General features: G+C 32.6%; 2 protein-coding genes across 2 annotated transcripts in view; one reads left to right on the top strand and one right to left on the bottom strand.

The window, feature by feature from the left end:
- The first annotated feature begins 5,022 nt into the window (after positions 1-5,022).
- Positions 5,023-14,116, top strand: LOC143246285 (eukaryotic translation initiation factor 4E-binding protein 2-like). Its single transcript, XM_076492744.1, has 3 exons — positions 5,023-5,366; positions 9,452-9,619; positions 11,942-14,116. Exons 1-3 carry the CDS (start codon positions 5,225-5,227, stop codon positions 11,977-11,979), a joined length of 348 nt encoding a protein of 115 aa, XP_076348859.1. The 5' UTR covers positions 5,023-5,224; the 3' UTR covers positions 11,980-14,116.
- Positions 14,117-14,226: 110 nt separating this feature from the next.
- Positions 14,227-25,234, bottom strand: part of LOC143246284 (transmembrane 9 superfamily member 3-like) — a 37,644-nt gene continuing 26,636 nt past the window's right edge. The window contains exons 11-14 of the mRNA XM_076492743.1: positions 19,985-20,131; positions 18,101-18,184; positions 16,706-16,782; positions 14,227-15,656 (exon numbers count right to left, since the gene is read on the bottom strand). Of these exons, the coding sequence (XP_076348858.1) occupies positions 15,589-15,656; positions 16,706-16,782; positions 18,101-18,184; positions 19,985-20,131 (376 nt within the window). The 3' untranslated portion in view covers positions 14,227-15,588. The remainder of the gene's footprint in view (positions 15,657-16,705; positions 16,783-18,100; positions 18,185-19,984; positions 20,132-25,234) is intronic.

The following is a 25,234-nucleotide window of genomic DNA, read 5'->3' as shown; positions in this document are numbered from 1 at the left end:
TCAGGTTTACGATGCTAAAAATCGAAATTCAATACCCGTGGTGGGTAGATTACAGATAGGCTTTGTTTGTTTTTTTGGAATTTCGCACAAAGCTACTCGAGGGCTATCTGTGCTAGCCGTCCCTAGCATTGTGAATGAGGCTTGCCCTATTTACACCTCAGACATTTAATTTGGTGTGCTCCTGCCTGTGCGAGTGTGCTCCACTTCGATTCGCTGTGCTTTTGAGTGCATTGTGGCGCCGAAATTCCCGTGCCCGCCACGGGTTTTTGTATTGTCTTTGACCGTGTGCTGTATCGTGTCCGGCTCTCTCTGTAAATCTTAGCCGTGTGTTTAGCAGCCGTTTCGTGTGTATGTGTGTGAACAGCCTAGCGTAGATCGATATGGCCATCCGCTTTGTGGTGCCCGTGGCCTCGCTACTCTCGGCGGTAATAGACGCTTTGAACACTTGTGGCGACGCTGGCGTCGGCCGCTCATGCCCGTCGCCTACTGGACCGGGGAGACTTTCCCTTGGGGGCCAGAGTGTGCCTGTGGAGCCAGCCGGGCAAAAGTTGATCACCCTCTGGTCGGCCCCATTTGAAATGTCCCATGACGTCGTCAAGGACATGTTATCGGCTATGGTACGGTCCGCCATATTGAACATGAGGTGCAACAGTCGCGCCCGAATATCTGCACTGGGAACCGGCGTGTCTGCATGGACATGCGAACGCCGGTCCCAAACTTCATTCTCATCAACGGTTTCCTGGTAAAGTGTAATTACCCGGGCATGCGTCGTCTGTGTCCCCGCTGTGGCTTGGAGGGCCACCTGTTGGCAGAATGCTAGACACGCGGTGAGGGATATGTCGGGCATATGAACATGTTGATGATACATGTGATATAACTTGTAATATTTGTAGTGGTGGCCACACGCCCTCGCGTTGCCCGAGGTGTGTGGCGACGTATGCCTCGGTGACTGCGGGGCCGCCGACGGTTTCGTGGCCCAAGAAGACCAGGGCTAAGAAGGCGGGGCGGCCGTTCGTCTTCCCGCGGCGGCCGTGGGTAGGGTCCCTCAGGGAGCGCCTGTCCCGGCGCCTACAATGTCAGGGAAGAGGGTGCCTCGGTCCTCTGAGGGGGTCATATCTCGCCCGCCCTAGAAGTGAAGGCTGCGTCCTCTGAGGTGGAGGGTGGCGATTCGGGTTCTGTTCGGGTGGGGGCCTCTGAGGAGGCTACGGCCCATCCTTCGACCCCTGGTTTGTTGGGGCCCCTGTGGGGGTTCTGGACGGACCGGGTGCCCCTGGGGCGTCTCCTGTCACCGTGGGGGCACAGACCTCCCTGTCGGGTGGTGTGAGGGTTGGGAGCTGTTTGGGTGCCAGCGATCTCACCCTCCCTGTAATTGTTGCGGAGGGTCCCTCTGAGGAAGGACCTGCCCCCCCCCTGTTTGGGATGGGTCAGTGGGGGTGGTTGAGGACTCCGTGGAGCCTCAGGCTTCTCCTGCTAGTGATGCTGCAGCAGGTGGTTCTGAGGGACCCTCAGCGCTGCCTCTGGGAATGGTGGTTGTTCCGTCCCCCTTCCCCGAGGCGTAGACCCCGATGTTGGACGAGCTGCCGTCACCTAGCTCGTTTCTGAGTATCTTGGACTTCCCCAGTCTTCCCTGCCTTTCTGGCTTGAGTGAGGACAATGGGGAGGTGCGGGGGCCTTGCAGCCCCGTTTTGTTTCTGGACCTCTTCCTCCCGCATTTTAATGGGACCATTCTCGCATCACATATATCTTTATATTTTTTTTTCGCTTGTATATATTTCATGTCCTGTTTTATTTGTTGTAAATAAATTCAAAATGAGAGCAAAAGAGCTGTCTGAAGCCTTCAAAAAGAAAATTGTATTCGCTTATGAGTCTGGTAAGGGATTTATAAAGACCCTAAAACAATTTGAAATCAGCCTCCCACTGTCCGGAAAATAGTCAACAAATGGAGGTTTTCAAAACAACTGCCAACATGCCCAGGTCTGGTCGAACAAGCAAGTTCACCCCGAGAGCAGACCGCAAAATGCAAAAAGAAGTCTCCAAAAACCCTAACATGTCATCACGGGACCTACAGCGGGCTCTGGCTACTGATGATGTGAAAGTGCATGCCTCTACAATCAGAAAGAGACTGCACAAATGTAACTTGCATGGGAGGTGTGCAAGGAGGAAACCTTTGCTCTCTAAGAGAAACATCAAAGCCAGACCGAAGTTTCCCAGAGATAATGTAGACAAAGACCAGGACTTCTGGAATAATGTTCTTTGGACAGATGAGTCCAAAACTGAATTATTTGGACATCAGACAGAGGACATGTTTGGCGTAAACCAAATACAGCATTCCAGGAAAAGAACCTCATACCAACTGTGAAGCATGGAGGTGGAAGTGTCATGGTTTGGGGCTGCTTTGCTGCAGCAGGACCTGGACAGCTCACAATCATAGAATCCACCATGAATTCTACTGTGTATCAGAGGGTGCTTGGGAATCATGTGAGACCATCTGTACGAAAATTAAAGCTGAAACGAAACTGGACCCTGCAACACGACAATGACCCAAAACATACCATTAAATCCACCAAGGATGGGCCGAAAACTAAGAAATGGAAAGTCCTGGAATGGCCGAGTCAAAGCCCAGATCTTAATCCCATTGAGATGCTGTGGGGTGACTTGAAACGGGCTGTACATGCAGGAAACCCCTCAAACATCTCACAGCTGAAAAAATTCTGCACGAGTAGTGGGGCAAACTTTTTTCAGACCGATGTCAGAGACTGGTAGATGGCTACAAGAGGCGTCTCACTGCAGTTATTTCAGTCAAAGGGGGTAAAACACTAGCTATTAGGGGTTAGGGTGTCCTAACTTTTTCCTCAGTTAGAATAGGCATTTTTGTAGAATTACATTTACAGAAGATCTTGAAAAGTATTTTCTTCAGTTTTAATTGTTTAGTTATATTCCTATAATCTCTCAGTATTGTTGAAATTGAGATTAAATATTTATATATCCAAAAATGTTACAAAATAAACAGGCTTTCATAGGGTGTCCTAAATTTTTCACATGACTGTACGTATCATGCATCAAACCGAAACAAACGTAGATAATAGAATAAATGTATAAAAGTAAATATCTCATAATAATAACAAAATAGTTCATACCTTTTCCAAGGAAAAATTCAATACAGACCATACTAAAATCAAATTCATGAATTCCATGATACTTTAATCAGAAGCTGAACGTACAATAATAATAAATTGTGAAAAATGGACTTTATACTACAGTGGTACCCCCAGTGACACGGCGGTATGTCTCCGGACTTATAACGCTAGAATCATGGTTTCGATACCCGTGATGGATACCCCATTGTTTAGGTTAGGCCCGGCATGGCCATTTGGTTAGGGCGGTCGACTTGTTATTGGAGAGTTGCGGGTTCGAATCACCGTCACACCAAACATGCTTGTCATTCCAGTTGTAATGTGACGATCAATACCACTACTTGTTAGTAAAAGAGTAGCTCAAGAGTTGGCGGTGGGTTGTAATGACTAGCTGCCTTCCCTCTAGTTTTACACTACTTAATTAGAGACGAGTAGAGCAGATAGCCCCATGTAGCTTTATGCGAAATCAAAAGCAAAGAAACTGACCATCCAACCAACTATTTGAACAGTCTCACAAATATTCAGTAGTAATTTGTTTGGTTTTTTGGAATTAAGCACATAACTACACAATGGTCTATCTTTGCTTTGCCCACCACGGGTATCGAAACCCGATTTATAGCGGTGGGAGTCCGCAGACATATCGCTGTGCTACTTGGGGGCATTCAATAATAATATTCTCCAGTTTAACTCTCTTTCTTTGTTTTTGCATAAATCAAATCGTTCGTCATTGCCGGATGGTTATGGCACTCGATTCACAATCATGAAAATTCTTGTCCTTTCAGCATTATAATATTATGGCCAGTCCCACTTTTCGTTTGTAAAAGAGTTGCCTAAGGGTCAGCAGTTGGTGTTATTGTCTAGCTGCCTTCCCTCTAATCTGTCATTTCAAAATTATGGACGGTTAGCGTAGACAGTTTAATATTTTAATGTTTATTTGTTTTCGAATTTCGCGCAAAGTTACACGATGGATATCTGCGCTAGCCGTCCCTAATTTAGCATTGTAAGACTAGAGGGAAGGCAGCTTGTCATCACCACCCACGGCCAACTCTTGGGCTACTCTTTTACCATACATACGTTGTTGTTGTGTTTGTTTTTTCTCACAAACACATAGGGAATTTTAACAGCAACTAATGGCATTAACTGCAACACCTGTTGTATTTTCATTAACATTTCTTTTTTGTTTTTTTATGCATTATATGCCCTGTGAGCAAATAACTGAAATTTTAGTTAGAGCATTAAAGCAGTTATACTTACAGATAGTTTACGAATAATATATTTCAAATGCCAAAGAGATATCATCGATGCTTCTGTGGTTCAAAGGTAAGCTTACATACTAAAATCCAAGAATCGAGTCCCCACGGTGAACAGAATGCAGATAGCTCAGTATGTAGTTTTGTGTTGAAAAACAACGACTTCCTTCTCGTTAAGTCAATGGTGTGTGTTTGTTTTCTTATAGTTCACCGAGAGAAATTCAACCCTTGATTTTAGCGTTGTAAATCCGAAGACTTACCGCTGTACCAGCGGGAGACCAAACCAATGGTTTATCTCATATACGAAAATACTCGCAACTCTCTTGACAAGTGAATAAGTTGCCCCTAATAGAATATACATTGACAGTTGTATCTGAAATGTGGGCTAAAGTTAATTTAATTCGTTTTAGTTGGTTATTTTATTATTAAATTTCATTCGTAAGTTTGAACTAAACATCAGATTAAAGTTTCCATAGGTATACTTATGCTGTGTTTAGTTAGTTAGTTTACTTATTTTGAAAAAGCTATTTCAAAATTAGTCTTCATATATATATGTACTATTTTTTTATTTTCACGCGAAGTAGCAATAACATTTTTTCTTTTCTTTCCTGAAACAGGTGATTGAGTGAACTGCGTAGTTGTTTTGCTTTTGAACTCGTTTATATCTACAGCTACATCACCATTCCCTATCGCTTTCAAAAAGACGCCATCTGTCGGTGCAAGAATAGATTGAGCTGAAAGTGGTATCGAATGATAGGAGAGACCAAAAAGAAGCGAAAGGCAAAAGTGAATAGTACTGTTCTACTTCTTTTTTTTTATCTTTTATAAGCAATACAGAAAATGTCGGCACATTCTCCAGAGCAATTGAATAATGAAAGACTTGGTATTCCAGCAAGAAGTATCCTGTTGAATGACGCATCGCATCTCCCAAATGATTACAGCTCAACGCCTGGAGGCACAATCTTCTCAACAACACCAGGCGGTATGACTATTTGTAACGTTGTATTATTTCCTTTACTTCGAAAACGCTAAACTAGTTTACATATTAAAATTTAAAGTTTTTTGTTGTGTATCCCATTTTAGTAACTGTCACACAAGTTAAAATTGTTAATAAACATTTGAACAGCTTAACAATTTCTACTTTTTCAAAACAATTATGGTACGAGGCACGTGACGTTGTTTGGAGTCGTAATCGATTAGTACATCAAAACGTAACTTTTTCTTTATGTTACGCGACGTAATTTTTCGAAATCACTGAATCTTCGTATTTTTTAAATATTCAAATTATGTTTACCTTTCTTGTATAACATGAAGTTGTGATTAATTCATTGCTGTTTGTAACAGTTACATAAATTTATAATTCATTGTCAGCTAATAATTAAATCATAGTCATGACGAGCTGAGAGGCACGTGGCATCATGTGTATCGATTGTTATTGACCTACTTCTATAATGTTACTTTCTGAGGATTATGTGTAATATAAGTTTACGATATAGAAAACCACAAACTGACTTTTGCAGTAGTGTTATAAGTTACCATTGCAAAATAGTTTTATTCTTCTGTCTGTAATATTAAAAATAGAAATACAGTTAACCAAAATAATTCTGTTAAAAACTGAATTAGTAAGACAGGATTTTAGATTTGCAAGATGAATAGTGGGTCATTCCATGTCAAATCATCCGGGAGGCTGCAGGTGACCCTCACAGAATGCCTTGAAAAAATTCACATGTGCTCATCTACCCATATAATGAAAAATAGCCAAAGATTAGATCATTATCTCTAATAGTTTCTGATTTACGGCCCTGTAAATTTTTAATTTTATTATTGTTGACGAATTCATTTTCGGGCAACTTTGGCTGCTTAAAACTGCAAGGGTAATGGTGGTAGAAGGCTGAAATTTGCTACACTGACTGAATTAATCTCATAGAATTCACAAACGGTCTCAAACCAAGTTTATCTTTTTTAGAATTTTCATGGTGAGGCTGTAAAATCACCTGAAAACCCAAAATTGTAAAAAACATTGGTTTATTTAATAAGCCATAGCTCTAAGATTTAATATGATGCAAAGCTGAATTTCATTTACAAGTTTCCTATAACATATCAGTTGATAAATCAGCAATTGTTGTAATTTAAAGTGTATTAGATCTCCTGGAAAATAATGTAGTTGCATGCAACTTTTTATGATTTAGCTAAAAATAGCCCTACTTCAGGCCACAGTTTGACCATGTCACCAGTTATTCAGCCTTTTCAGATATCTACCATATATTCTTACATCTCTGAATATGATCTACAAAAAAAAATCAGGATGGTGTTCAACCTACTTTTGGAGTTATAATGTTTTAAAGTATCCTCTGACTATACGTTGTTTACTTGAAAAAAACAACTTCAATTCAGGTGTATTATTGTGTGCAAATATATCCATACAATTTTGAATAATACCTGTCAGAATTTTATGAATCCCACTGAAATATTCTAACCAGCCTTTCACAATGTTAAATAATGAAGTTGTAAGAAACAAGAAAGAATTAATTCATTTCTGAACAAGTTTATTGGCATAACTAGTTAGATCACGTGGCAATGCAATATATTGTGTATGCATTACAGTTATGCAGATATGGCTGAATTTAAGATTCATAATATAATAAATACAAAGGTAAATCAGACACATAAAGCACAGTGCTACAACAGGGGATAACTGAAAAAGATTACAGTCACACCAAACTGCAATAATCGTGACAATGAAATGTTTCAAAAACTGCTTTGGCAATAAATTAGCTTTAACAAAATCAAATAAACATTGCTTTGTTCACACAGCTTGAATACATTTCTGAAATTCGAGTTTGATTATGTTGAGATCACTTTGACCTAGAACATAGTGGTGAGCTCAACTGCTTTGCACGGTAGTGCACTTATCGGACAAAGAATATGTTGGAAAGGAATCCCGCTTTCATCTTTATGTGACCTTGCAGGCCAAGAGAACAGTTCGTTTCTTGATTTTTTCATAAATGACACCAACACATCGGAATGTTCATCTGATCTATCTTTTATGTTTCCCACATACTGTTCATGATTGTATATGCATGCTACATATTTCCCTGGCTGATAATTGTCATTGCTATCATTAGACCCTATTTGAGCTGCTGCAGCATCACTTTCACTGCTACTACCAACAGTTACAACTGTGTACACATCATCATCTGATAGCCTTCTCATATACAATTTGTTGGTAGAATAAAGCTATGATGTGACCTAATACCTGTCACAGTTTTGCATTTTTCATAGAGCTCAAATAGATGAAAGTTTACACAGTTCTGCAGGACTGATTCCTGATTGACAAGAATGAACTGAATGTCCTGAATGTGCTCCTTTGCCCAATGGTACATATTAGAGACACTTCAAATTTGATAATTTATTATGTTTCACAACCTTGATTTTTTTTGAAGATCATCTTCAGAGATGTAAGAATATATGGTAAAGGCTGATTAGAATGTTTCAATGGGATTCATAAATTATTTCAAAATTGTATGGATATATTTGCACACAGTAACACACCTGAATTGAAGTTTTTTTCAAGTAAACAACATATGGTCAGAGGATACTTTATAAAATTATAACTCAAAAAGTAGGTTGAACACCATCCTGATTTTTTTTCTAGATCATATTCAGAGATGTAAGAATATATGGTAAAAATCTGATAAAGCTGAATAACTGGTGACATGGTCAAACTGTGGCCTGCGGTAGGGCTATTTTTATCTACATCACAAAAAGTTGCAACTACATTTTTTTACAGGAGATCTAATAGACTTTTAATTACAACAATTGCTGATTTATCAACTGATATGCTATAGGAAATTTGTAAATGAAATTCAGCTTTGTATCATATTAAGTCTTAGAGCTGTGGCTTATTAAATAAACCAATGTTTTTTACACTTTTGGGCCTTCAGGTGATTTTACAGCCTCATTATGAAAATCGTAAAAGAGATAAACTTGGTTTGAGACCATTTTTTGAATTCTGTGAGACTAATTCAGTCAGTGTAGCAAATTTCAGCTTTCTACCACCATTACTCTTGCAGCTTTAAGCAGCCAAAGTTGCCCGAAAATGAATTTGCCAAAAATAAAAAGAAATTTCTTAAATATTACAAGGCTGTAAATCAGAAACTATTAGAGATATTGATCTAATCTGTGGCAGTGTTTCATTATATGGGTAGATGAGCACATGTGAATTTTTTCAAGGCATTCTGAAGGAGTCACCTGGAAAATTGTCCAAAATCTGGATTATTTGAACTATAGTTAGAACTATAAAGTTCAAAGAAAAAGTCAAACTGTTATAGAAATATGTATTTTATGAACAACGTGTTAACTTCCAAATACATATTTTTGTTACAAATGTTGAGATTTTTAGAAATAGTATGAAATTTTTTTAGCAACAAATATTAGGCCCAAAACTCATTTTTATAAGTATTTCATGAAAAAAAATTGTTTAACGTGTGATAATCAGTTTTAAAAGAAGTCTTAGCTATTACCAAATACAAACTATGTCAGTAATAAGATTGATACAGTACTGTTATAAATGAAATTTATTTTATGTAATTATATTTTCTTTTAAAATTGTTACTTTTTACTAATAATTGGCTTATATAGTCTGGTTATTGTTCAATATGCAATCTGTGTATCACAGGATCAAAACTTGGTGCTGAACATGCTTCTCCTTTTAGCTGTGGAGGCATTATAATATGATGGTCAATCACACTATTTGTCTGTAAAAAGAGTAGCAGTGGGTGCTACCAGCCAGTTGCCTTCCTTTTGGTTGACATTTCAAAATTAAGGACGACAACAGATAGCCTTAGTAGCTTTACCACTAAACAGACTCTAATAATTAATAAACTGCAACTGCCAATAGTATGTTATAATTGTACTGTTTCATTTTAGTGCCAATATACAGTTCACATTTCATCACTGCACAAAGAATGTTTACCAAATTAATTATACTACAGCAGAACAAAACTTTATGAATTGATATTTAAAGAAATGTCTTGACTAAATTGCTACACTACTTGTATATCTTAGGTACCCGAATCATATATGAACGAGCATTTCTCATGCAGTTACGAAATTCTCCTATTGCAAAAACACCTCCCAAAAACTTGCCAATCATACCAGGTGTAACTTCTAGTCTTGAGATGGGGAAGAACAAACCCATGGAGAATGGAAGACCTGAAAAAGTAGCAACAGGAGGTAGTTATGAAGACAATTTTTGTTTATTCGGTTACAAGTTGTTTTCTGCCAGCCACTACACTTGTATAACCCTCAAAACTATAATAATTTATATTTTAGCTTGCTTTAGTGAAAAAGAATAATGATATCATGCATTAGATAAGGTTTTGGTTTTTCTTGTTTTTAGTATTTTGTTTGGCAAACATATCCAGTATTAAAAACAAATTTGCAAGAGTAAAATTAAAAAAAAAAAAAAGTTTAGCATAATGTTTCTATTTCTGGTGAAATCCCACTTTTTTTTTTATGATCTCTTGTTTGAGAGTATTATTCAGGATGTGTAATCATTCACCTGAAATAATCATTTGTCTTAAAGTGTAGAACAATAAAACCTACAGGGAGATGGTGTTTAAATGTTCATTTTGTCTTTTGATTTTATCTTATTGCAAATGTGCAAATTTATTATATAATTTATGATTGTCTTATAAAAGGACCAAACAGAAAAAATCTTTGAAAGACATATACTGTATTGTTGAAATAAAATGATTAAGTAGAGGATCAAATAAAGGTTCATTGGGCAACTTGTTTAAGTTGAATGGTCATCACTGGTGCATAAAATAAATCTTTGGCTCGCACGTTATCATATACTGTTCTTTCAATTTCATTCAGAAATTCTTGTTTTAATTATTATGATGTATGTGTGGATATATACATATAATACTCTTCAGATTTTATCTTGTTTTTTGCAAGAGGAAACAATTTAAAAAAGCAAATGTATGGATGTTTGTAGCTAGTAATTGAGTTTTCTTCAAGTTATAACTGTAAAGAATACTATCCTCCTGCTAGGTTGTCTCTCACAGCTACTGCTCGTTAATATAATGACTCTATAAGTGATACTATTAGCGAGTTTTAATATATTACCCTGTAGCTGATCTTTGTACTTGATTTTTTTCGCTATAGGAAAACTACAATTATTTATCTTGTTTTCATTAAAAATCCAATTTTAGAATACACATTTTTTTAAACTTTTAAAATGCTACAAAATGTTCGGTTAGCATCAACTGGTAAACTCCTTCCTTAAAGTGTCTTAAATTAAAGTTATGCAATTTAGTGATTCTATAAATTCTGTCCCATAGTTGGATAAAAATAAGTCAAGACTTATGATGCTATAATGTTGGGTCTGATTCCCTGCAGTTAACATAGCAGATAGCCCAATAGGTGTCTGTTATAAAATAAACAATAAACTAAATCCTAAAGGGTCCTTAAATGTGCATTTTGTTATTTGATATTACATTATTGCAAATGTGTAAACTTAATACATAATTTATGGTCATCTTGTAAAATGACCAAACAGAAAGTTCTTTGAAAGACATATGCTGTACTGTTGAAATGAAATAAGTAGAGGTTCAAATAAAAAGTTGAATCATATACTTTTTTTTTTTCCATTTGTTAAGTTAACAATAAACTGCAAACAAGAACCAATAATTATACATGAAGTACTTAAATTAGTTACTGATAAGCTTAAAACTTGTTGTAATTTTAGGAACCCAAAATTGAAGGAACTATTATTTTTTATAGGTATAAATATTTTGAAATCACTACCAAATAACATTTGTAAAGTTTGAGATTTAGAAGTCATGTGAGGCCACATTACTAAGGTTGCACAATGTTTCTATAGATTAAACCCTAGATGAATAAAGTTATTGAAATTATTTTAGATTTTTAAATAATTATAATTTAGCAATTTAATTTATTACCTATGAGTAGTGCTTACATTGATTAGATTCATGTAATCTAGTCAAGTCACCAAACTTATGATGCAGTTTAGTGTCATGAAAATAATCAGTTTGTATGTGTTACAGTTTTTGATTCCAATTATCCAAGTGATCAAAACATTGCTGTTATGTTTGTTATTAAATACAAACAATATAATGGGTTATATATGCTCTGTTGAATTTTAGCCTTACATCTTTTTACTTCAAATTTGTTCAATTTTAGCGATATGAGGATCTCATGTTGGGTTTCCATTGCCACATGTTTCTTACGACAAAGCTGTTTAGGATATCTGACATTTTCACTAATTTTGAACCACTGACTAGTGCTAAGGCAATTAGTTTTTGGCACCTTCCAGAAACTTATTTTTACTATTACTGACTGATTTAGCTCTTAATTAATCCACTAGCAAAATACCACTAATTGCCTAGCACATATTTATATATACATTGAATTTTTGTACAGTGCAAATATATACATATAATACTTTCTGAAGTTTTATTTTATATAGCAGTTGCTTTTTAAATTTTTGAAGCTGTAAAATACAAGTATTCAAATTTTTCTATTTTTTAGAAAACCAGGATGAACCACAATTCCAGATGGACATCTGAAAAATTTCAAAACTGTCAGCTTGGTATGTAATGGAACACTGGGTAATATATTTTGTGGACCTTGCCATGCTTCAGTTACCTAAAGCATTACTTGTGGTTATACTAACTGACATATTTCTCTCTTCTGTCCTTAGCAGAGGGTGTTGTTAACTCCATTTTTATCTCTAACACAGCAGAGGGTCTAAAAAAGGTGCATCTTTGATTATATTAAGCTCTCATGCTGTTACATATTAGAGGTTTACTTTTTTGTTATCTTTATTTTGTGTTAAGTTTTTCCCTGTTACAAAGCTTGAGGTACACAGTGACATTTAGGAGGTAATCAGTAAATTATGCTGTGTTCATTTAGTAGTTTTCAAAGTATATCTATCTAGACTTGAAGTAATCAAGATGAACAAGTCTTTTAATGTTGAATACCCAAGTTTTTCTCACATTGCAAATTATCTTAATATGACTAGTCTTTTTAAGTTCCAATGATATCTCTTTCCAACAGTTGCACAAGTTTTTAAAGTCTGCATACCTGTAAAGAACATGAATTAACAGTCATACTCTTAAGAAAACACAACTGGGATTTAGAATCAAGTGTGATGCAACTTTAAAAAATAAAATATAATAGATTTATTATTGATTTCATATGAATTGTATTATCTGGTAGAATAAATATTTTTTAAGGTGTCATCATAATTACTTTAAATAAGGATTGTTTTAACTAAATTTGTTTTTATCAATATATTCTATTGAACCAGACATCCTAAACCAACTATTTCTTTTAAGGTAAGAAATGTAATATTGTTGCAAGGGAATAAGAAATGCCCATATGGAAAATTCACAGAACTAACCAGTTTTAATTTCAAAACTGTCTTGGTATTAAGAAGGGTATCTCAAAAGTGTAGACCCATAGGGGAAAAGAAACATTATGATCTTAAAATTAAACATATTTCAGGAAAATAAGTACATTAATGACACAGCATATCAAGAATTGATGTGTGTATGCCTGTTAGTGGCAAGCAGGTTGAATAATAAATAAGAATACATTATGTATTTTTTCCTACAGATTCAGAGTTCTGGGACACCACTCCCCTACCCTCTTTATAATTTTAGAGTAGGCAGTTGATATACTTTATTCTTACAATAATTTTGTCAAAACCATTTTCAGAGGCCTTGGAGAAAGCAAAAGCTATATATTATCTGAATCATAAAACAGTTTCTTTGCTCTTATTTACATTTTTTAAAAAACTACAGAAGCCTATGAAATAAAAAGTACTAATAAGAACCCAGCATTTTACATTTCATTACATACAAGCAGTTTGTTTCTAAAGGTTTTATTGGTAACTGTGGTAATAAAATGCAGGGAAAATATCAGCTAATACACATCAAAACACCAAGCTGTAAGAAAAAGGGGTTAATAACAATGCAATTAAACCTGGTATGAAATATTAGGATTGGAACTTTAAAAAAACTTCAGTTGATAAAAGTAAACTATTATCCATATAGTTAGGGATAACCTGTATGTTTCAAAAATAACTTCAACTCTAGAAACAAGAACCTTGTTTTTGAGAATATAAATTGCCTGAAATGTGAATTAATTACAATGTTTGTTCTAATAAATATTTACTACAAAAGTTTTACTGGCAATGGAAATAAATATTCATGTTAATGGTTTGTTTATTCAACTTTTAACTAGTTTTTTCTTATTCACACACCACTGTTAGTGTTTGAGACTTTTCTGCTTTATTTATAACTCAGGTTTTCTTCACTTTGCTTTTGGATAAGTTGTATACATACAAGTTCACATTAAGTGATAAAACATACATCAAACCTGCAGAGAAGTGAAGTTTCAATTTATGTCAGCCCTGTCATGCCAATGGTAATGTTTCATGAAATAATTCTTATCATGGTTCATGTTTTCTTACTACTATTTAGCTAATAAAACAGTTGTGACATATAATACAAGTGGATTAGCTGAAATTGGAATGCTAGGTTTACCTGCATAGCTTTAATTTTTTAAAACTTGAATGGATATGTGTATAAACAAAAAATACTTTAACCAAATAATTGTGCCAGCTGAAGAAATGTCAGTGTTACTTAATCATGGTCTGGATTTGGGTGAGAAAATAAATCATTTTCACATTGTCTTGAATCTTTCTTAAAATGTTGCTATTCGTATATCAACCAGTTGATACTTTTCCAGTGTTTAATCTATCAAAAGTTAAAAGAAACTACTAAAAACATTGAAATATACAATATCTCGTTCTAAATTGGCACAGTCTGATATACAATATTACATTGCACATTTCAGATCTTTTATTATTATTTGGACAATAAAACCACGTATTACATTTTACAAGATTAATTACAATATTTTTTTTATTATGTGCATTTTTCTGAAGGGGAAATAACAACATCAGGATACCTAAATGTTTTAAACAGCAATACCTACTTCTCATAAATTTGTTTTGAAACTGATATACATGTGACATTAAGGTTTAAGTAAATGTACTTAAAAGCAGAATGAGAGGTGATAAACTGATATTATGAAGCACTGTAATATTGAAAAAGCATACAAAATTACAATATTATGCCTGTAATTTTATTATTTTTTAATTTAAATGCAAACTAGCTTGCATTCTTTCTACAAAAAATAAACTCGTAACATTCTAAGATGAGAAGTACTAATACTCTACAGTTTTTAGGCTGGTTTCGTTAATGATCTTTACCCAATCACTTATGGTAACACATCCCTCCAAAAGGAGGAAGACATCTTTCTGTGGTAAGAATAGCTTTTTCAATACAGCATTGTAGTACTTTCATTTGTAACATAAGTTAGTTTAAAATTCATTGCAATAAAAGAAAATTCAAACACTTTCAACACTATAAATAAACAATGAGATTACTTATATATGTTTTGTGTGTGTGTGTGTGTGTGTGTGTGTGTGTGTGTGTGTGTGTGTGTGTATGAGAAACAGAAGTAATTCTGTTTTTAACCCTTTGTGATCTTACCCCTTTAAATCCAGAAAACAAAACCTATTCAGATATAATGAAACATTTTTCCTATAAAGATAGTAAATGTTATTCACCAAGAAAACAACAGTAATTCAGTAATATAATGTTTTTACCTTTACTTCAATAAAAGTATAATAAAGTTAACAGAAGTAGTACTCTATACAAACTTTAGAAAAACATTGAGATTATTTTGAAATGTGAATTATTTCTTTTCAGTACAAGTCTATATATTATCATCTTTCTTGTTATTAATGCATATTTATTCTATTCTAAACAAAATCTATGAGAACTACCATTAAGTTACTTAATATAAATCTTTTAAGAGTACCCATTTAAGGCAGTATTTTGTCTTCTCACAATAAACAAGGTAAACATGTTCATAATACAATTGGATAATTTTCATGGAAATGAGACTTTATGTAACTATGATGACTATCATAGTTTTAAGAAGCTTATAGAAGTTTCCCAACTCATTTTCTGGCTACCCGATATGCCAACACTGTCCTTTGATACAGAACTAGGATGCAATCCCATAGACCTCGTGGTGAAAAATGCAGTTAAGCTTTTCCAGTACAAAGTTCTCCCAACACAGATTTTAATAGAGAAAATTCAGTCAATCTTTACAGTAGAATAAATCTTATGGACAAATGTGCTGGTCCCAATGTAACCAAAGGTGCCTATAAAGAAAAAAACAAAGTGGTGTTTGTTTTCTCTTTATCTTGTAAAATACAAACTTACATAAAGTTACAAATAAATTATAGAATGACTTATTCTTTAAGATTATGCATTATATAAAAGTACTTTAAATTATATGTTAAAGCTGCAATGTCTTATGAAATACTAAATTATTAAGAACAAGTGATATTTCTTTTAGGTACTTTTCAATGTTCATAATTATATCAGTTTTTATAAGCAGAATTTTGTAATTGTATTTCAAATGTGACAATCCCAACTAAAATGATATATGGAGAAGGACAAAAATGTTTACCCCCTGAAAATGTTATATCTTTTATCATATTTTAGAGAAATATGTCAAACTACATGTTTTTAAAATGCATTCTATGAGATCTGACCAAGTATAATCTCAAATCCTAATTTTAACACTGACTTTTGTAAATACCTTAACTTTTCATGAATTTAGTTACATTTTCTCACAAAAAATGTTGTACACCTGCTGTAATTTCTTATATGATCTCATTCCAATTAGCCAACAAAATGGTCAAAGAAAGTAGGATTTGAGATCATATCTGAATAGATCTTGTCAAGTGCAGTCTGGAAGTATATAATTTTACATATTTTTCTGCTATCTAATAAAAAATATAACAACACTTTCGGGGGGGGGACTTTTTCTTCTCCACCCCTGTAGAGTAACTAATTTGCCTAGCAAGAAACAATAAATGTTATATGAAAGTTGGCTCTCAGTTTTGTAATTATTGTCTTAGATTATTCAAAACAGTTAAAGTAGTGCATATAATATGATGAAAACCCTAGTTGATTTATTAGAAAAAAAAAAAGGGGGGTACCTTTATCATATCAATTCATTTTTCCAGAAATATAATCAAGCAAAAGTACAGTTGTAAAGACAATAAATGATGCAAAAATGGTGGCTTTATTGTTTATTAAACTATAGCTTATTTATTGTTCCTAAAAATTATTGGAGTTGTTTTCTTAGTGAAATTATAAAATAAATAATATGTCAAATTGTATTTGAAATAAAACTTCTTACCACAAAGGATTCCAAGAGCTATGCTAAACAAAGCCATATAGCCAAAATAGAAAACAGACTGAAAAAGGCCATACATTCTAGAAAGGAAAAAAACGTTTTTCATTGATTATGATCAAATGCATATGAAATATAAAAATACATTAATTTTAATCCAAACATACTACTATAAACATTTTTCTATAATTTGCTGTTTATAATGACCTTAATCAGTGATGACGAGAAACCCATCACTGTTTCTCAGCCCAAACGAGCCGTTTTTGCATATAAATAATGACCTTAAGATGCAAGCATTGTCTACTGAAAGCTTGATGCTTGAATAAAATCTCAACAAAAGAATATTTCTATGACAAATTTAGAATACAGTGAACATTTTATGATTGGGAATTTTGGTTCTATTTATTTTGGCAGTGAAAAAGTTGGTAATATAGGGGATTTTATTCCCCATATAAAGTTAAGACAGCTTAGTCTGCTATGTGACCACTAGCCAGATCTATTACATGTCCACTTTCGTTCCTGTCTTGTTTGGGGTTTTTTCAAGTTCAATAAGCAGCCCTACATAACTTTTTAATTTAGCAAAAAGTTTTTCCTAATAAGTGTTTAAGTTTTTTTTAAAAGATGACATGTGAGTTACTACATCATAGTGTATTCTAAAGCATTATATAAATTTTGCATATAATAATAATAAAATAGGTAATCAAGGACTGTGAAGTGTTAAACTATATAAACAACATTGAAAGTGACCCCCGTTGGCATCAATACAGGCCTGGATCCTTCTTATTTTGTTTCTAAACTCTGCTATCAGTTGCTGGCTTGAAATAGACTGAATAAAATATGATTACAAAACTGCACAGTGACTTTCTGAACACACTGTACTTTATATATTACCTTAAGTGTCTTGAGAAAAAAATTATAATGGAATATGACTATAGAGACATAACATGTGGTAACTGTTGAATGTTTTTATGTCATCTTATTTATATGAACATAAACACCTATGATCCCTAAAAACCATAATGCTACACAATAGCAGCAGCTGAAACCAACAACAATTATCTGTAAATTTAAATTGGGGAGGGGGTAACTACAACTTGCATAATTAAACATTTGTTAGTGGTACATTTAAAGAACAGTATTATATCCACTACACAAGTTAATATAAAATTTAATATATGTTGTGCAATATAGTTTGTATTTTTGGTTGTTTTTTACATTTTATATTAAATCTTTGTTCAAAATTAGCTGTCATTTTACACTTGGTAATTAAATCATCTTACCAATAATCACAAAGTTAAAAGTACGCTAAAGAATAAACTCTATAGTATACATATATTTCTACACATCATTTGAAAACAAGAACCCATCATTCTTAAAATTTAAAGATGAATGGCAACATACTTAGTTTTAAAAAAGAAGTAATACAAAGAATACAAGTACACATAGCCAGCTGTAGAAGCACCAGACAAGAAGCTAGTCCACTGCCTGAAAAAAAGAACAAAGCTATAATAAATTGTTTCATGAAATATTTATAAATTAAGAACTTCATGAATAAATGAAGGGTCTTACATATTTATGTTGTGGCTGAAACAAGTTTAGTAAATGAATTTTTCTGACTATGTCTATTGTGAATACAAAGGAATTGAAATGAAGACATTTTGTTAACATAAAAATTAAAATTTCATGAATAGTTTCTCTTGCTCATGTCTCAGTTATTAATACAAATGTATATGCTATGTTTTAAAATATTGGCATAAAAAAAACAACAAAAACAGCATACTAGGGCTAGAAATGTTTTTTTTTCACTCTGTAACTGGACCAAAACAGATTTCCATTACAAAGAATTATAGTAGCATTTCAATAAACAATTACCTGGTTGAAGGTCATTAACAAGACTTAAAATTCTCACTTATGTGCAGAGGTCATCATGGCAACTAACTAACAAAAATGATAGCCGAAGGGTCATCTAGGTCACACACACAAGGTTATGCATATTTCTTAGAGGAAACACCCTCAGTGAACAATGACATAATAAACAGTATAACATTTATGGTTAAAATATGAGCTGGTATCAGCATTTTAAACTTATGTACATATTGTAACCTCATGAGTACAAGACAGGAGTGTAAAATAAGAATATGAAAAGTTCATATAGTTTTTACTGTAAACTTGTATTGACTTGGAAAAGAGAGAGAAGTAACACAAAAGTTTCTGTTCTACTATCATGTTTATCACATTTGTTATCCTAAATGTTATTATAAACAATACAACTAAATACTTAAAACATAAACAATATAAATGGCATTTTCTCTACAACTGTTCGTTATGTAAATTAAACACTGATATTGAGAAATGATCTTCCCTATGATAAAGTGAAAATGAACTTTTATTACATTAGGAACCAGAATAACTCAGTATGAGTGATGTACATATTTACTGCTATTTTCCATTATACCTTTTTAATCAGAAGTTGATCATATTTGGTATTATAACCATACAATTAAAATAACACGTATTTCTAAAGTATATTCATGATAAAAAATAACATAAATAATAACTTAATTTTTATTTATGATTCAAGCATTTTTTAACCCATCTGATACTTTTAATGTTCAACAGATTTTGTGTTTACACTGCACTTTACCAATACACGTTTAAGCTAGGACATTTCTTCACAACCTGTTCTAAGTTTTGAAAAACTATTTTTACTTTTTTGACATCACTCAACAGATTATAAATGGTTCATGATCCTAGTAAAGTACAATGATCATTATAACATTCAAGTTAACATGAAGAACAACAACCAAAAAACTGAAACACTGAGTATTTACAAAAAGTACGTCTTTTTATTTTTCACAGTTAAACTGAAAATTGGTTTTCTAATGAAAATATTTCCAGTTTTGCTCAAATAGAGGAAGTCAACTTTTCAAGTTCTTTTCTGTTATCAAATTTTTATTTATTAAAACGCATAGTATGTTGCATGTAATAAACTTAATATTATAAATATATTTAGGTGCTAGATTATGATAAACTCATTCACTATTTGAATTAATAATTTTTGATGGAATTTAAATTTTTAACAATAATAATTGGAAACAGCTTTCCCAAACCATTAAAACCTTATTAAGTAGGCAAATAAATACTTTATAAGTTGTTTACTTATATTAATTATCACCTTACAAGTCTGATGATGTAATTATAATTACATAAATTCAACACCACCAAATAAATAGAGAATTTTCTTTGTTCACACTTTCAAAGAAGTCAAAATAGAACACCACTTACCATCTGTAATCTTCAGCATTGAGAAGGAAATAAATACAGACTATAGTGACACATACTGTGACAACTGCCAGGATCAAAAACACAAGCAGCATGAACCCATACACAAAATAAATCTTGTAGGCCCAGAATGAGGTAAATATAAAGTACCTGAAATTGCACAAGTTTCACATGATGTTAGTTACAAGAGACCTGTCACACTGCCAATTTACCCAGATTGTAATACAACACCAAGACATGAAAATCGAGATAATTTTTTGTACTTTATATTATCATTACCTTAGAATCAAACAAATTTTAAATTACATGAATACAATATAACAGCTTGTAAATGCACATGTATTGCTGTAATAGGTTTAACATCATGATATGGTTTATTTAAAAAAAAAAGAACAAGTGAAAATAAAATCAGTGTGTGTATACATACATAATTAATTTGTATTACTTGATATTGCTGCAATGTGTGTATTATTTGAAGAGCATTTCATAATTACAGTAAAAAAAGAAAATGAGAAATGAATTTCATAAACAGTTTATTATAAATATTAGTCACATCGGTAAACATTCTAAACTATAATGACAGCATTTCTTTTGAAACACAAAACTTACCTTCTTGTGTAAAGGACAAGGTGGTGGAGTATATATGGTTTAAAAAGGTACAAGTATAACATACAGTGGGGAAAAATAAAATTTGAAAAGATGGGCTAATTTACTATAGAAAATATGATTTTTAAAAGTTACATACTTATCAGAAAATATTTCATTATAAGAGAGCAATTTCTCAGTGCAGAAGTAATACCATGTACACACACACACACACATATATATATTTATATATAACACAAACTGTATTAGTATAAATTTAAACAAATATTAATTACAATATTTGAAAAACATTAATAAAATTCTTAAAAATAAAAATATTTTAAATATAACAAAAACAATTAAAACTCAGTATTTCTTCAGTAGCAGTTGGAAACTGATATTACCATCCTAAAATTACAAAACAATACTCTTTTATCCAAGTATATTCAAAAACACCTCTTCAAATTTTTTCTATTTGGTGTTTTATATTTAGTTGCTGCTTAGAGTCATTCTACGGAGCTTATAACTCTTTCTGGGTTCATATACTTGACCAAGACAAAATTCCACAATGCAATTATCTATGTTTAATACCATCTATTCAAAAGAAGTACATTCAAACTCACTTAAGTTTGCTTCATAATTATAAAAAGGATGTGTTACAAATAGGCTAGAAGTTAGTAATAATGTAACACACACATATATATACACACACACATTCTATCATGTTACATCCTATGTGACATTATTCAAGCAGATGTCCTTTAATAAAAGATTGAACGTAATAGAAATTTACTTCTATACTTAAGTATTTCATTTTTAGATATTTTGTTAGTTGTTTGAGAAATTCCTCACAGTTAACTGACAGAAAACAAGTTTTACATTTAATTTCAGTTCCAATCATCAATACTGCATATTTTGTGAACCTAGATTTCAGTAAAGTTTTTAACTGCATTCTAGACTTATCTAAAAAAACATGACAACTCTCATTACCTTTGGGTGCAGGTGAAAACACATGATGAAAATGGTAGCATGATATCAACTATGCACTAGTTAGAGACCACATAATCAAACATAATGACCATATTTCTGTAAAATATGACTTGTTTTTGTATACAAATTTTAAATAAATTTATGATATAAAAACTAAGAAGCTTAAAAATACATGTTTAATAGAATACAATATATCTATTGTACATTAAAATATCTTCCATGAATTTTAAGACCTGAAAATAGAATATCAAAATTCTATGGTCTTCCATGATTTTGGTGGTGTCATGAAGATATTATTTTAAAATGCATAGGTTTTATAGCTCGAGAGCTAAGTCTAAGCATAGATTAGTCAGTGGGGGGTATCCACTACAAGTACTGATGTGAAGTTCTCTTTCATTACATGGAGTATACACACAGTACATGTATTTTTTATCATTACTGGCATATTTATGACAAAAACTGAAACATCATTCATATTCATAGCTAGTAAAACATTAATTCCACAACTGCATTTTGTTTTCAAATCCCATTAATCAATTGAGAGGCTTCTTTTCATACATTGCTTTTATATACTTTCAAGAAAGATACACGTGTATTAACCGAGATGTTTTTACATCATGTTTCTTATTGCTCTTCAATAAAAAAAAAATTATATGAATTATCAAGCTCTGTGGACATAAATAATTTTATTCTTATGTATTTTCAACTTTTATATTGCCATTGGCATATTTCAGGGAAAAAAACAAACTTGTTTTCATATTCATAATTGTTAAAAAGTTTGTTTCTAAATCTCAATCATTTAATGGATTTAATATTCATTGATATAAACAATACCTATTAACAGTGTGTGCTTTATTATTTACACACTTTGCTATGAGCATGTAATAAAGAATATAACATTTTTAAAACTATTTTTCCTTTCACTGATGAAGCACTATTAACTATTCTAAACAAATAAAATGTATCTACTAAAGAAACTGATGTAAATGGAGATATCTCCTCTATGTACATAACAAAGAACCTTAATACCAACCTGGGCAAGTTTCTGCATACATAGCCAAAAACTCCAGATGTAACCACAAACAAAACAAAATAATGCCTATTCTCTATTAAAATCAATAAATAAATTGCATAAGTGATTTATTAACTTTAATAAACTTTTCACCTTGAATCATGCTGATACATCTGCTAGTGTTACTAATACATTGGTTCCAAATTTAAATTATTACTACCAATAAGCAAACTTTTTTTTCTTATTGTTGTTTGAATTTTTAATGGAAACAGTTTGTAGCTTTCATAGAAAAGCAAATATGTTTTAATAAATTTTTACAAAAGATTCTGCTGGGCAATTTAAGAATTAATCCACAGAAGCCTTCATCAACTGATGTTTTCCTAGAAAAAGGAAGACAACTTCAGTTGATGATTTCATGCTTTGTGCTCAGTACAGCTATCACCAATTAATGATACAGGCTAAACACATTAGTTGGCAAACCCCTCACACCATAGTGATCGTACCCACTCAAACCATTGCATCCGAGTCATTTTCTCAGTGTATGTCATGGAACAAAAATGGAAGGGTGCATCAGCTAAGAGAATGAAGCAAAAATGTTTTTTCATCAAAAGATGAAACTGAAGTATTAGTACATGATAATTATTGCAATAAAGAAGAAAACTTTTCAGATGTTTCATCAAATTCAATTGTTTGAAGCTCTGAACGTGATTTAGAGAGTGAATCAGAATTCATAAGTGAGTTAGTATCTATCAGTTATCAATGGGTAAAGTGTCATGGTTTTAATCCATTTATTCATTCTTTTGATAGTAGAAATGCTGAACTTGCAGATAAAATTAGGCTCACAGATGAATCTAAAGAATATGAAATTTTTACTGCTATATTTGATCAAAAAATAATGAGTCATACTGTGTGAAAAATAAACAGATACTATGAGTTTTGTAAATACTTGAATTTGGAAAAAGTGAAAGCAGCACTCCATCTACTTTATAAAGTAAGAAATGGGAAGATACAGTTATTGAAGAAATATGAAGTTTTTTTTTGCTCTGGTGATGCCTATCCCACATGTAAAAAAAACATGTGTTGAATGATTCTCTTATAGGGACTCCAATTTTTCCAAAATTCATTATTCAAGATCGATTCTTAGATATTTGCAAATAAAAAAAACCGAATGCAAACACTCGATTGTGAAAAGTTCGAGAATGGTGAAGAATAAAGATAAAGAATCCTTTTCTCCATTTCAAAAAGTAGTTATCGATGAATCTTTGATTCTTTTCAAAGTTGCACTGTTTTCAAGCAGTACATTCCAAGCAAGCACTGTAGATTTGAAATTTTAAAGATCTTTGTATTATGTGATTGTGAGACACGAATTGTAATAGATATAATTATCTATTCTGCAACTTATATAGATGTCTCCAAAGATCCCCAAATTAGGATTTTCACAATTTGTTGTCAAGCAATTAATAAAAGACTACTCTGAAAAAGGTCATAAATGATATACTGATAATTATTATACAAGTCTGGAATTATGCAACTTTCTCTTTGAAAATAAGACTGGGTTTTGTGGAACAGTTAGAACTACTCGGGAGAACATGTCTAAATTTGTACCTCTGAAGAAGTGAGATGTTGAGACCAATAAGCAAGGGAATATTTTAGCACTTCAATGGAAAGACAAACACCCTGTTACTTTGCTTAGTACAGTACATAAAAGTGAAATGAAATACAGTAGAAAGGATGAATACAAAACTAAACAACCAAAAACCAAACCCAACATGGTTTTAGATTATACTATCAACAAAAGGCTAGTTAACAAAAATGACATGCAAATTGGACAAACTGATTGGTACAAGAAGCTCTTTTGGTACCTAATTGATATCTCAATTCTTATAACATGTATCTAGTAAAAACTGGTGAGAAGCCATCACTGAGGCAATTTAGTTACAATGTAATTTACCGATGTTTGGAAAGGTGTGAAGGGTGACAAGACCTTTCCCAAGAAGACATAGTCTTACTATTCCCGATAGACTTGTCTGAAAAGAAGCATTTTCTTGGCACTTTTTAGAAAGCATTTCATCCTCAGGAGATAGAAATAGTAGACAAAGACAATGTCACATATATATGCATACAACAAGAAAAGAAAAGAAGCAAAAGATGGCAACCACTTGGTATGAGGAAGGTGGAGCAGCACTGTGCATTGGAGAATGTTTTCGTGATTTTCATACCCTAAACAACATTTGAATAAGTCTTTATTATTGTTTGTTTTTCATTTTCATTCATATTTTGTTCAAAATTTGTAATGAAAATGCTAAAGATTATACTTAAGATCCCCCCCCCCCAATTTTTTATATCTGTGGTGAGCTGTTTAAGGGTTAAACACATTTCATATACTTCAAAAATAACTCACCATTTTCTCAAATTCTTCAAAAACGTTATTCCTGGAAAATTAATTCTATTTCATACTGGCCCTGTGCATTTATGTCACCCCTGTTTATTTTGTTTTCACACTTATAATTATAATGCTTAACATAATTGCATGAAATATGGTATATACTTTCTGCATGGTATGTGGCTATTGCATTAAAAAGCATCAGATATTTTAGTTTAATATATGTATAATATTTTAGACTGTGAATATTCAGAGATTCTGTTGTGAAACAGTTTTAAAAACC

This window comes from Tachypleus tridentatus, chromosome 3 (assembly GCF_004210375.1).
Source record: "Tachypleus tridentatus isolate NWPU-2018 chromosome 3, ASM421037v1, whole genome shotgun sequence".
Taxonomy (NCBI): Eukaryota; Metazoa; Arthropoda; class Merostomata; order Xiphosura; family Limulidae; genus Tachypleus; species Tachypleus tridentatus.
Note: the sequence above shows the minus strand (reverse complement) of the source record. Positions and strands in the feature narration are given on the sequence as shown.

Bases quoted from the DNA above. Each gene is read 5' to 3' on its own strand.
- LOC143246285 (XM_076492744.1), top strand. From the start codon at position 5,225: ATGTCGGCACATTCTCCAGAGCAATTGAATAATGAAAGACTTGGTATT. The intron at 5,367-9,451 runs GTATGACTATTT...TGTATATCTTAG, and splicing joins CTTCTCAACAACACCAGGCG to GTACCCGAATCATATATGAA. The intron at 9,620-11,941 runs GTAGTTATGAAG...TCTATTTTTTAG, and splicing joins TGAAAAAGTAGCAACAGGAG to AAAACCAGGATGAACCACAA.